The sequence below is a fragment of the Aulostomus chinensis genome, chromosome 7 (assembly GCF_037954235.1).
Source record: "Aulostomus chinensis isolate RoL2024-O1b breed Wild chromosome 7, RoL_Achi_v1.0, whole genome shotgun sequence".
Taxonomy (NCBI): Eukaryota; Metazoa; Chordata; class Actinopteri; order Syngnathiformes; family Aulostomidae; genus Aulostomus; species Aulostomus chinensis.
In genome coordinates this window covers 158,913-172,500 of record NC_141326.1, presented here as the reverse complement: position 1 = coordinate 172,500, position 13,588 = coordinate 158,913, and the positions used below count along the sequence as shown (strand labels likewise).

At 41.9% G+C, this 13,588-nt stretch overlaps 1 protein-coding gene across 2 annotated transcripts in view; it reads left to right on the top strand.

Annotated features, from left to right (window-relative positions):
- far1 (fatty acyl CoA reductase 1) overlaps nt 1-9,531 on the top strand; it is a 42,306-nt gene extending 32,775 nt beyond the window's left edge. The window contains exons 10-13 of one of the 2 annotated variants that reach the window (XM_086207973.1): nt 1,266-1,437; nt 3,344-3,473; nt 5,490-5,617; nt 6,113-9,531. In XM_086207973.1, the coding sequence (XP_086064099.1) occupies nt 1,266-1,437; nt 3,344-3,473; nt 5,490-5,617; nt 6,113-6,272 (590 nt within the window). In that variant the 3' untranslated portion in view covers nt 6,273-9,531. Of the gene's footprint in view, nt 1-594; nt 767-1,265; nt 1,438-3,343; nt 3,474-5,489; nt 5,618-6,112 lie in introns of both variants that reach the window. The other variant, XM_086207972.1, reaches the window with a different exon arrangement.
- The last annotated feature ends 4,057 nt before the right edge of the window (nt 9,532-13,588 follow it).

Here is a 13,588-nt window from a genome sequence, read left to right as displayed (position 1 = left end):
AATATATATATAAAAATATATATATATATATTTGAAATTTTGGGTATTTATACATTTTGAATATTTGAAAATATTGAATTGAGCAACCAGCACATCTTATGTTTATTCAGGAGTGCATAGTCTACTGTAGACCTACAATGATCACACTGTGTTCACTTCTAAACAAAACTCTTGGTATATTATTTGATCCTTGCGGAAAATTTCGAAGTTTCTTTTAAAATGTTTGTTTTGTTTTGACATGAGCTGAGGATTTGAACCAACTCCGTTTCCTGAGAAAGCTAGAGTGGTCATCAGAAGAGCTGGTAGTCCAGCATGTTGTTAAGATTAATTTTAGTTTCTGTTACACGTTTTGGTGTTATTGCACCTTATTGTAAGTTTTTGTTTGTGCTCATTTGTAATGAGTGCCCTCAATAATAGTTAGTGACATTACCTTATGAGCAATTTAATAACGACAGCAGCAGTAAACGTCTTGGTAGCAGCTTCATTGTTGTATTAACGATAAAATAATTAGTGGGACTTTGAAAGATTCGTTTTAGAAGAAAAAGAAAACAAAAAACTAACAAATGGTCCTTTTTGATGACTTTTGTTTCTTAGAGTACCATGTAATATCCACATTCAAGAGGAACCCTCTCGAGCAGGCTTTCCGTCGGCCCAATGTTAATCTCACAACCAATCACCTAATCAATCAGTACTGGATCGCTGTGAGCCACAAAGCTCCAGCCTTCCTCTATGACCTGTACCTCAGGCTGATTGGACGAGAGCCCAGGTAACCTCATCGCCAACTCGGATCTGCCGTTCATCTGCTGTTTGTTTTAATCGCCGAAACCCTTCACATACACATTTCTGCTGCTTGAATCTGTCACTTTTTCCTCCGTGTAGTAGCTCCGTCGTACTGTAGCTGTGGTGTAATGTGAAATACATGCTTGTGTGCAGCTTTGTTGGGAGTTGAAGAATGTATAACCCAGCTGGTACCGCTGGCTTCTGCACTCTTCACTACTTTCTACTTGCAAGGATAGAATTCTCAGTTGGGTTTCCAAACAAATTGCTGCTCAGGTCACTTCAGTTCAGCTGACAAAAGTGCTGGGGTGGACCTAAGTCTGAGGAACCTTTGGAACCCTGACCCAGAAAACCTCCGCTAGCAGTAGTCATGACATCACACAAAGCTTGCCTCTCGCCTAACATCAGCAGGTGGAGGGGAACACACGTTCTTCATCTCGTCCTCTTTGTGTCCTCCTTGTCCTGTCATGTGTATCTCTCTCCTACAGAGTACTGTATAAACATGACCTTCAAGACCAATCCCTTAGAGCAGGCCTTCAGAAGGCCCAATGTCAATCTGCGCTCCAACCCCTTTACTAATCAGTACTGGACCACTGTCAGCCACACACTGCCAGCCCTGCTCTATGACGGCTGTCTCAGGCTGATGGGCCGCAAGCCCCGGTAAGGTTGCAATGCCTCACCCTCTCTGTCCCCTCTCCCCACTTGCCAGTTTCCCATGAACCACCCCTCCCCTGCTGTTCTCTCCGAGGGGAGAGTTGGTTTTACTTATTCTCACTGGTGGTGTGGGATGGTGGGGTCACGTACATGTATGACATCCCTGAAGACTTTGCATAGAAATCAGAATCTTGATTGACTAGAAGAGCGTGTGATCGACTTTGCTCTGTTTTTGGAAGATGTTTTATGCTGTGACCATGATATCCATCAATGTCATCGTTCACTAGTGGGGGGGGGGGCTGATTTCATTCATTTATTTTATATTACAGCATATAGTTGCAACATGAGTTTTTCAATTAAAGGAATTTTTTTTTCAGAATAATGCAGTTTCCCCCTTACGAAATGTTTACTACAGAAGTAGAGTGTACAGCACAGTGTCTGTGAGTGGAAAATCATACCCACTGGGGCTTTTCTGCGTTTGCCATTTCAGCAATGAAAGCTCTTTTGACAGGTGACAGAAATGAAAATGAGACATGTGAAAGCAGGAGGCTCCGCCCATATGTCCATGTGTTCTTTCACAGCTGACAAGTGAACCTCCGAGCATGGCTGGATGTGTTGTTGGGCTGTCTGGGGAAAAAAAACTGGTCTCTGTAGCTAACAGGCATTTCAGAGTTGTGATTTGTGGCGAGTTGGGGTTTTCGCCATCTCTGAGGCCTTCATGTGCTGACTGAAAACACGTTTGTCATCTCGGAATTATTCGTCCAGACAGAAGAACTTAAGTCTTGTTGGTCGGCTACAGCTATGTAAATGGAAAACATTTTATCCAAATTATTGGTAATCAATACTAAATTTCAAGTTAAACAAGATGAAATGGTTTGAAGCCTAGAGAGTGTCATAATCAGACCAACATCAGTTTTAATTATTGTCTTGATTTTAAAAAAAGAATACTCACTTCATAACTAAATCAGGAATCCAATATTTTAGCTGGATTTACAGTTATCAGGAGGACAATTTCTAAAAATTGTTACTGTCACTTCTTTGGTGAAGAAGCAGAATTCAATTAATTTGTTTCGTTTTTAATGTTTTTTTTTATATCAAAAAATTGTGAGTCCCGTTGACCTAAATCTGGTTTCTGTCTTTTCATAAGTCAAATCCATTTTGCAGTGTATTAAGCTCGGTTAGTCTTTGTCACTGTTCTGCAGAGCGGAATCTTAACTTTGTTGGATATTGAATACTTTGAAACTTGGACACGCAAATCACTTAAACACTTGTGGTGTACAAAAGTATATACACTCCAAATGGCTTTAAAAATCAAGTTGCTAAAGTTACATGCTATTGATATTTATCAAAAACCAACGAACCATCTCCGATTACTGTTTTTAGGGTTTGTGCAACCTGAAGTATTCCATTTATAGATTTTAGGCAAACCAGGTAAAGGGCTTATTATATGAACTGGAGCAGGACATGTTGAGCAAAGTTGATCATGCAGACTCAAAGGATCTTTTTCAACAATTACAGTGAAATGCTTGATCAAATCCTTTTCATTCAGTGAAGTCATCCCTACAGCTTATTAGTAGTCTCAAGGGTTAAGCCTGTGTGACAGGTTTATATCCCTGACTGGTATATATCACATTAGGAGTCTTAATTTAGCACCTAAAGAACTGATGTTGCTACAACTGCCCATCTCTTTCCCTGCTCTCCTCACCTGCAACACCTTTTCGGCTCCTCGTCCATTTTTTATCCTGTGTTGCATCTTTAACACCTTCATACACACAAAATACTTTATCTGACCAAACCTGTCTTTGTTTTCCCACTGCGTTCTTCCCCTTACTGCCGCACTATCACGTTAAATCCAGTTCGATCCTGACCCCTTCTCATCACACATCTGTCTCTCCTCACTGTCTTGATGAAGGATGATGAAGACTATCACTCGCCTCCACAAAGCCATGATGGTCTTGGAATATTTCACCAGTCACTCCTGGGTGTGGAACACAGACAATGTAGCTATGCTGATGGCCCAGATGAGCTCTGAGGATAAGAAGGTATGATGGAAGCACACAGTGATGCACCTGACTCATGGAAAACATGTCAGAAATCAACATGCAACAATATTTACATCATTCACACATTCTCAGTTTATTGTGCCCTCCAGTCAGTGCTGGAAGGCAAGAAATGTTCATTCCACAATGTCTTATTTCCATTGCCACAGTGGCCATTGGCTGTTGGGCCACCAGTAAAAACTCGACACGTCACCGTTCCCTCAGTGTCCGTAAGCTCCATTTGCATTGGCCAAGAAACTTACCAATAACCATGTACTCCCAAGTTTTTTCTGCAGTTGGGACAGCTTTAATCGGCATTCACTCTCAGGTCACTTGACTCTGCAGTAAAGACAGGTATTAATCAGCTCTGGTTGGCAGTGATGTGAACAAGGTCCAATTTGGAACATAAAAAACCAATAGGTGGGCAGAGCCCTGCTATCATGAAAGCTTGTCGCATTTGCTGGTAATTGTTGTGAGTTTTTATCATCTCAGACCCAAATTGAACTGTCGGAGTTCAGCAGCGGCGCTCTGGTGGTTCAGTCGGTATCAAGTTAGAAAAACAGACTGAAGCTGAAGCTACAGCAGGAACACGTCACTGTCCTCTGTGCTGCTGCTGCTGCTGCTACTGCTACCGCTACCGCTACCACCCCCACTGACGTTTGACAACACCGATCAGTTCTTTCCACTGCACTCGTAGTTTGTGCCATCACACCTGAAGCACCAGGAAAAAGTCAACTCCTGGTCTCCTCACGGCAGGAACAGGATGAGTTGTAGGCCTTGAGGAACCTGTGAGTACTCAGGTGTGTGCTGGGGGAAAGAGATATTTTCCAGCAATCAAGGTTTATTCTCTGGTCAAAGTTAAAAGGTGGACTACTGGGGTCAGTCAGGGCTTAAGGCTAGCAGTCCAGTTTAGCACCACCTCTGCTTGCCAAAGTAATAACTTGGATAGCTAGTCAAACCCCTTTCCATTTTAAATAATTTCAAGCATTCCTCGTGTATTTGTGAATATTCTCAGTCCTCCAGGTCATTGTAGTTCTCAAAAATGATCAGTATAGGCAACTGGACTCATCTCTTGTAAGTGAACACATTTTGCCTCTCATACAAGAAGCTTCTTCAGTTCTAAAATTCTGATGGGAGGTGTCATGTATACAACCACCCAGGGGGGTGGTGGGAAAAACAAGTGGTCATAAGGCCAGAACAATAGGCTTATTAGGTGGTGATGAGAGTCTTTGGCCTCAGTTTTGGGTTGTTACCTACAATGCCGTCCTTAGATCCTTCCCAGGAGGTGCAGCCAGCATTCACGCCTTCACTCAGGTGACCTGAACGACCCTCCTAAGAGGGCTGGGAGGGGGAACGACCCGAAACTGAGGCCAACGACTCTCATGACCAGCCTAACCAGCCTATTGTTCTGGCCTTACAACCACTTGTTTTTGCCACCACCCACCTGGTTGGATGTATACATGATACCTCCCACCAGAATTTTAGAACTGAAGAAGCTTCTTGGATGAGAGGAGAAACATCTTCCCTTACAAGAGTCGAGTCCAGTTGCCTATACTGATCATTTTTTGGGATGCATTCCTCGGTTTTTGTCCTAAACTCTTCATTTGCTTACTTGTGTTCCATCCACTCAAATGGAATATTGATGAGATCAGTTCAGCTTCATCTGTTATTCTGGAATAGTGCAGAAACACTATTACTTTCTTCTGTTGTCCTTCACTTAGATGAAAGTTCATTGTAATTGGAGATCCAGGATACACTGAAAGACGATTTGTGTGAGAAAATTCTTGCCAATTAGTGTTGACAATGACTCAAGTTGCTACATATTACAGCCTCCTAAATGATGGTTCAAATAAAACACTGAATCTTTCAGAATTCCTGCAGAATTCCTTGGGGGGCTGTTGAAATACATGGCCCCACATTAGTTTAATGTATAGGCACCTGATACATTGGTAAATTACTACATTGTTTCATTTTGTCACAGGTTTGTAACACTGATATATCCTCTTTTAATTCATGTAGGTATTTAACTTTGATGTGCGTCAGCTGCACTGGGCAGAGTACATGGAAAGCTACTGCATGGGCACCAAAAAATATGTCCTAAATGAAGAGCTGTCAGGCCTGCCTGCTGCCCGCAAACACCTCAACAAGTAAGAGTGTTTTACTCAAACTCCTAGTTCCAAAAAAGGAAATAGATGATAGGCTTCTTGTAATGTTGTTTATGTGACACATGGATGTGTTGTCTGCTTTTTCATTTCTATAGCCTGACATGGTTTGTCAGTCTTTTAGCAGAATAACTACAAAATGTGACTGGACTTAAATGAAATTTTATCAGGATGACGGAGCTCAGGTGGAGAAACTACTGATTGGATTTTAGGATTGACCCCAACATGTTGCCTTGCCTTATGTCTGCTCTCTCTGAGCAGCTTCTAGCTCAGTTTAACTGTCAACAATATCAGGCCTGTGACACTCCAAAAAAAGAAAAAATGGTTCTGATTCTAGAAGAGAAATGTGTCCTGAGCCAAACTCAAACCAGAAGTGCGATGGTAACTAACGAATCTTAGCTCTAATCACTGATTGGAATTTATTGTTATCAAAGCTTGTTTTCACTACTATTCTCTCAAGTGTGTCTCATCTCTGTCCAGGTTGAGGAATATCCGCTACACCTTCAACACTGTCCTGGTGGTGCTCATCTGGCGTATTTTCATCGCCCGATCCCAGATGGCTAGAAACATCTGGTACTTCGTGGTGAGCCTCTGCTTCAAATTTCTCTCCTATTTCCGCGCTTCCTCCACCATGAGATAATGACCCAGCATTCGAGAAGAGGTTGGCAAAGTTGTGGGACACAAATGAAGAAAGCACTGGCTGTGGGTGATAAAAGGTGCGGGGTTGGTACCACACGGTCAGACTTTGGGCCTCATGTTTTCCTTTCGACACTTGGATCAACTGGAACCAAAAACCCAGCCAAAAAAAAAGAAGCCACTCCACTGGATGAGCCTGGCCTCCACAATTACCCTAATGGTGCATATCTTGGCTCTTTCTAACCAAGTCTCTAAGATTTCATGAACATCAGAGGGACTAGCAGCACGTGGGTTTGTTTATTCTTTTCTCTTCATTCTCTATACGGTAGAGCACCTGAACCCGCTAAAATATTTGTCCATCTCCTCACCAGGCTGTCTGCCAGTTAAAGCTATGCATTAGATGATGCTGTGCTGCAGATATCCTCATCCAGGCTTTATTCCCAAAGGTTTATATGCAATCTTTAACTAGCAATTCACAACAGTCAACAGTGTGTCTATCTGCTCTCACCTAAAAAAATGTTTTGAACTTTTTCCCTCTAAAAATACATCTGTGGTTCTTGGCAATTATATGTAGTAAGACAAGTGTAATGGTTGGAAATGCTGCATCATAGATTTACAATAAGCAGGGATTTGTAGTTTTATGTTACATGGGGTCGCATTTGGAAGCAAATCTGCCTCTGAAGCATTGAAGCTGGTTTTGCGCGTTGAAAATGAGGCAGTGAAGGGTAATTCTGTGCTGACTTAGCTCGTTCCAAGATAGGTTTGTGTTGCAATGTGGTGGCAAAGGGATCATTGTCTAAACTCCAGCCCTCCCAAACCCAGCGAACAAGCCATTTCAACCCTTTTGATTACATTTGCATTGACAGCACAGTGTAGGGGGTCATACAGCTGCGGTGGTGGGCTGACATCCTTCAGCATCCTTCATTCTTCATCAAGAGTTGCCATTGACACCTTCTGTACCTTCTAAGCAAAGACCATAACTCAATGACACTCCAGTTGGTTGAACCCCCACTGGGTGTAATTGACTTTTAATGGCCAAGCACAATGTAGTTGTAGTATGACGACTTTAACCAGTGCCTACAATCTTCTTGCATCAGCAGATCTTGCTCATTGTCTACAGGGTTTTTCTTTTCTCATGTATTTGTGACAGCCTGAAAGCAACTTTTGCCAAAAAAAACCCCTGTTAGCTAAGAGCCTTGTAGCTCAGTGGAGGGTGAGGTGTCTAGTTGAGAGGAAGACTATGGTCCTATTTTGTTGTCTTAACTTTCAATTTGCTTGAAAATTGTAACACATTTACCTTATTTCTGGACTATACACTGAATTTGAGTACTGTCATTATTTAACACTTGTCATGTAGGTCTGAGTTGAGGTCTTGTGTTTTTGTATTAATGACTTTTGTAGTTTTTAGATAATCATGTCATGGGTCATTTGATCATCTAGGTATGCAGGAATCATCTATATCGTCACACATTTTGACTGTTGGCTTGCCTTCATCATGGGCCCGTTAATGAGATTTTTGACTCTTCAGACTAGACATGTAAATTTGTTCCAGAGTTGCAGCACAGACTGAAACTGCAGTTGATTGCAAACACCTCACACCTCAGAACCATATCAAGTTTTGACAGATTCTTACCTGTGAGGCTGTGTGTCTATTTGAACACACTACAGTGTTTGAAGAAGATGGGTGTGACTGTGTTGATCTTTGCTTGTGCTTGCATGTGTCTCTGGATATAGCAACTTTCAGACACCTTCATGTATAACCTGTGAATGTCCAGGTGTCCTCAAATAATGTGATCCTGGGTCTTTCACTCTGACAGAATGAGCCATTCTACACAGGGTCATGGTACAGTTACAGATCACAGCCTTTTCTGAAAGATGTGCGAATGGTGCCTAAACTTTGATCAGAACCCTTAAACAATGACGAGAGAGCACTCAGATGTGTGTTTTGTAATTCTTGTGAACAGCTCTATTTAGGTAGACTTCCAACAGAGAAAACAGATATATTTTTATGCAAATTAAATTGTAAAGGTATTTTACCAACGCAAGTTGTGCTCATTCAACTTTAGAAACCATTCGTTGTACAACAGTAGATATGTGAACTTATTGTAGTATATTCTGAGTTGAATGTAACTGTTGGAAGTTGTCATTTGTCTGAAATGTATTTGTACCTGTACTTTTCTCTCTTTGAATGTAATCCAATAACACTGCCTGACTTCTTTGCACAACCTCCTCTGACTTGGGCGTGATGCTGTTTTTTGTGACTGTGTACTTGGTGTTGAAGGGTTTTTCATGTTCTTGTGCAATTTAAGGGGGTTTGATTTGAGCAGCGAGATTGATGACCAGGTCCTCTTCTCTTCAATAAATCAGAGTAATGGATCATACCAACTTTGTTTAATCAAACAGGATGTTGCACCATAAATAGCTCCACTTGGGTCAGGAACTGGTAGATTCAAAGAAATCCATAAAGAAATGAAGTTAGTTGTCTTGGAAAAGCCCTGAATCACATTGATAACTTAGTCACAAGACAACACAGGTCTGAATTAAATATGATGCAGCAAGTCAAACACTGGACACTTGGAACAGTGAGCCTGACTATCACAAACTTTGATTAATTAAGAAACGTGGCAACATGCATTAAATTATTGTAGTTTCCACTTGTTAGCTGGCAGTAATGAATTCTTTTTTTAACTTTTTGGTTTGTTTACCATGGCCACAAAATTAGTTATCACAGTTGGAATTGCATCATTTGTAGTAGAATACTTTTGCTTGTAAGGTGAAACGTGTTTTCAGGGCCTTAGAGGGAACAAAGGCTGTGTCTCTCTTACCGTGAGAATGCGTATGTCTTGTTTTCACACCACATAAGAAAATGTTCCCTTCATGTAATTTGTCTACTTGCTGTCAGCAGGAGCAGAACTATAATCTGTCTGTTTGCCCCTGTTTGCTTCTCTCAACTGCTGGAGTCACACACAGTCCTGCCTGTCTTGTTTCCTTACATGCTACAGCTCTTCCTTTAGACGTGGCTGCGTGCTTTCAGTCAGCCAAGTCTGATCACAGATGATAGAGTTCTCCCAGTGCAAGTGTTTTATGCCTTGGACGTGGTCTTTAGACATTTCTCAATTAGACAAGGGGCCACTGTGTTCAGTGTCAGAAGAAAGAAAATGAGTTCTTGCCATCATTGTCAATGTGAAACTACGAAATCAATAAATCAATGGGTGCCTTTTATTTGTAAACCAAAAACAAATAAAGTTCTTCTTGTTTCATAAGTCTTGGTTGCAAAAAATATACATATTTTTTACAGTTATTTCCTGGCTGTAACATATGAGTTACACAATGATACTGAAATGCATCATCATCATCGGTCAGTGTAGCTAACCTACTTCCTGTGGTGATAACACATCTGCCCTCTTCTAAACTCTCAGATTCAAGTTGCAGCAAGTGCAAAGTTCCATTAAGATTTAATGCTGACATCCAGAATTACATTCTTAGCGTATGAATGAAAGAATTGGCAGGTCCTCATACTGGACAATTCCTAGAACCACTCATTGTGATATTTAGTTCCATTTCATAATGTATAGAATGTCTGATACTGTGCACGCAGGTGCCTTTTCACATCATTGACTCTATTAAATGAGCAGACACAGTCAAAGTGACATCATCAATTCACGTTGAAGTCCATGGGAAGTGGGGGATGGAATTTAGTGTGGAGTGACGATGGAATGGCCATCTTAGATTCTTCACCTTGCTTGTAGTTAAAGTATAACTTAATCACCAAAGTTGAATTTGAAATAAAAGCTGTCAATTGCAAATGTGACCAGAAATGATGTCACACTGAGAATGTTGCTCCGCCTGTCAATCATCCATCCATCCATTCATCCATCCATCATCCCTCCATCCATCCATCCATGTTCTCCCTCTTCCCCAGTTCAGGGTGGTGGGGTGGAGCCTATCCCAGCAGCCTTCCCCCTGGACAGGTCACCAGTCCATGGCAGGGCCAACACATAGAGACAGACAACCATTGGCTCTCCCAGCCACGCCTACGGTCAGTTGAGAGTCTGGATTAACCTGGTCCCCTCTTGATGTCTTTGGACTGTGGAGGAAGCTGGAGTACCAGAGAGAACCCAGCAGGAACAGGGAGAACATGGAGACTCACACAGAAAGACCCCGTGCTGCAGCCGGGGCTCCACCCACAACCTTCTTGCTGGGGGGCCACAGTGAGGACCACTGCTCCACCGGGCCGCCCTCTGTCAATCATATTTAGCCCAATTATTATTGTTAATTTACACATGAATACTGTGAGGTGTGTTGGTCTACAAATCTCCTGTGACAACATATGGTTGGTTGCTGTGGTAACGGCCCTCTGTTGCCAGCAGAGCTGAGAGTTGAAGCGTAGCTGCGTGCTAGCAGGTGATCAGATATCAACATGTCTATAATCTTCATGTATGTAGTAAATGTGTGCAGGAGCAGGAGAATCCAGCGGCTCCAGGCAGCCTCAACATTCATGATGATTGACACCTCTGATACACCGCCGCCAAACAGCCGTCCTCCTCACAGCTGATTGGTTCTTGGTTGCTGTTGATGTGATAATGTCATGTCAGAACCAGAGAGGCAGCTGAAGTCCTTCTACACGCGCCCATGCACGCAGTAGCAGATGTTGGACACAAACAGCAGTACGAAAACTCTCTAGAGGAAACTCTGCTCCACTTGTAGCTGCTGGATGGTGGTTCTGGTTCTGGCTTCATTTCTGGTCCAATATCTGTTGGACAGAACCATGATTGACCTTTGCTAGAGCACCAAAAATGGAGGTTTGTGGGAGCTGTTCCATCAAACTAGAAGAACAAATCTTCCCTGGAAGCTCAAATATGTCTGATTATGGTGTTAATTGATTATTGAGGTGCTGAGTGGTGCGTCACTGTCAGAGCTGCCACAGCAAGGACTTGGGGGACAGGTGTGTGTCCTTTCCTGACAGGAGGACGCTCTGGTGTATCAATGCTAGAGGAGCTTTCAGAGGAAGCTGGAGATCCTTCCTGAGTGACACTGACAGCTCTTGATGGATCAGGAATTCTCCCCCAACCTCACTGAGATGAACATCAAGTCCATCACACACTTTGTAATCTCAATAAAACAAGACACCACTCATCCACACAATCCCTACTTCAACCCAAATCCATCAGAGCATAGATACTGAACTGAGGTACAGAAAAAAACAGGTGCTGGCTGTCCTCCTGCCAAGGGGGCACCAACCCTTACGGTTACAATTGCTGCACATTGTTCTTTGCACTGTCCTGATGTTGCTGATGTCTTTTAAATTGTTGTTGCAGTGAAAGTACTGGCCTGTGAAAACGTATTTAGCCACCAGGGACAATAAAGTCAAAGGAATCAGTTAAAACTGCCAAAAACTAACCCAAACCCAACTCATGGAAGCAATAGGTTGGAAAAACGTTGTTTGATTTTTTTTGTTACCCCTGCCCAGAAAAATTCATCAAGGCAGTGGGGACACCTGTTGGACACTCTGTAAGACAAATAATGCAAGTCACTATCATATCGTCTGGGGCTGTCCAGTGATCAAACCATTCTGGAAGCAGCGTGGGAAACATTTTTACTGAGAAAGTCCCTTTTAAGTGGGAAGCCCTGTACTTCGGAGACATTTCACGTGATAACTGGACCCTGAAAAATAAAACTGCTGTCAATGCTTCAGCCAGCAGACTATCATGAGAAAATAGTTAAAGACTGAAGCACTTACAATTGAAGAATGGATCAAAATTGTACGGGATATTTTCATTCTGGAGACGTCATTTTCTCTCAAAGGTCAAAAGGAATCTTTTTTCAGGATCTGGTCAAACTAGACAGACTATGTAAAACCTGTAATTTCTGTGAACTGAATATGACAGTTATGTGAAAACATTGTCACGATATACATTCCTGTGTTGGTTCATGTAAACATACACACTTTAATATGTGTTTTCCTGATGTGAAAAGAAATGGAGTAAGCCCTCATCCCTGCCCACTTGTTATATTTGTTCTGTTACTGTGTTAAAAACCTGGATTAGCGATTAATATTTTTGTATCCACAATTAGTTGTGGACACTGTATTGTACCCACGAGAAAATTTCTGTACTACTCGCTTTCCCAAATAAACAAATGATTAAAAAAAAGCAAAATTTACTCTGATGATGAATTGAGATGGTTTGTTAGAAAAGGGATTCAATATATCTGTGTTTAATAGACTGCATCTAACATGCAGCTTTATAAAAACAAAACAAATATATTAACCTGATAATGCTGTTTCTCCATTTTCTTGTTTCAACTGATGTGTAGGCTGCCAGGTGCTATAAACTGTCCCTTGTGTGTTAGGCTTTGCTCTCCAACACTTGACAACAGTCGCCTGGCAACCGTGGCTCAGCAACCATGCCAAGCACTGAGTCACATCCAGTAATGCAGCCCTGTGGCCCAGGCCCCGCCAGGCTGCATCAACAGGAACCAGGGGTTAACATGGCTTAAAGTGGGACCCATGAGGCAGAAAACACATACAGTACACATTCCCTGAAATTCTGCGCTAATGGCTGCTCAAGTGAAGAGAGCTTGGGATGGATTATAGGCACACCTGAATACAGTATAGCTATGCTTTCATTGTTTTGAGTCTCCTGAAATCTAAACCAGTGAAAAAACATTGTTCATTGTTTAATAAATAGATAAAAAATAGATGAATAAATAGATTAAAAATAGTAAAATGGATAATAGATGTTAAATTAAGTTCATTTGAATGTAATTCATTATGAGTGTGATGACATGATTGTGTGAAAAAGGTACGATTAATGATATTAAAAATATTGTAATGCTCGCAGAAGTGTCTGAGACAAGGTTTACCTTTGGAGTCAACGTTTTATTAAACTTCACCAAAGCCGAATACAACGGTTGCTTTTTAACTCACAGACAACAACAATAACCAAACTTCCAGTTTGCTACTTTTTAGAAATCGAGACTGCCGCCCTCCCCACTCACTCCACCAACCACCGGCCTGCATGCTGATTGACATGACCTGCAGTCCCGTGTTTAACAGAGAGAGAGAGTGACAGGCTGACAGCCTATGGCTTTTTTAAGTGGGGCCTTTACACTACCCCCTACCACAAAGTTCCTCGCCCTCAAGGGACACCCAGAACAATTTATAGTCAAGATTACTGTGCAAAGTCAACTTTTTTTTGAACAAATAACAAAAAAGTAAATTTCAGTCCTTAGACACATTTTTCTAAACTAGAAGGGTCTGGGTAGACTACCAGCCCCTCCAGTGAGACCAGGGCACATTGTTGCCCTCTCAGAAACATG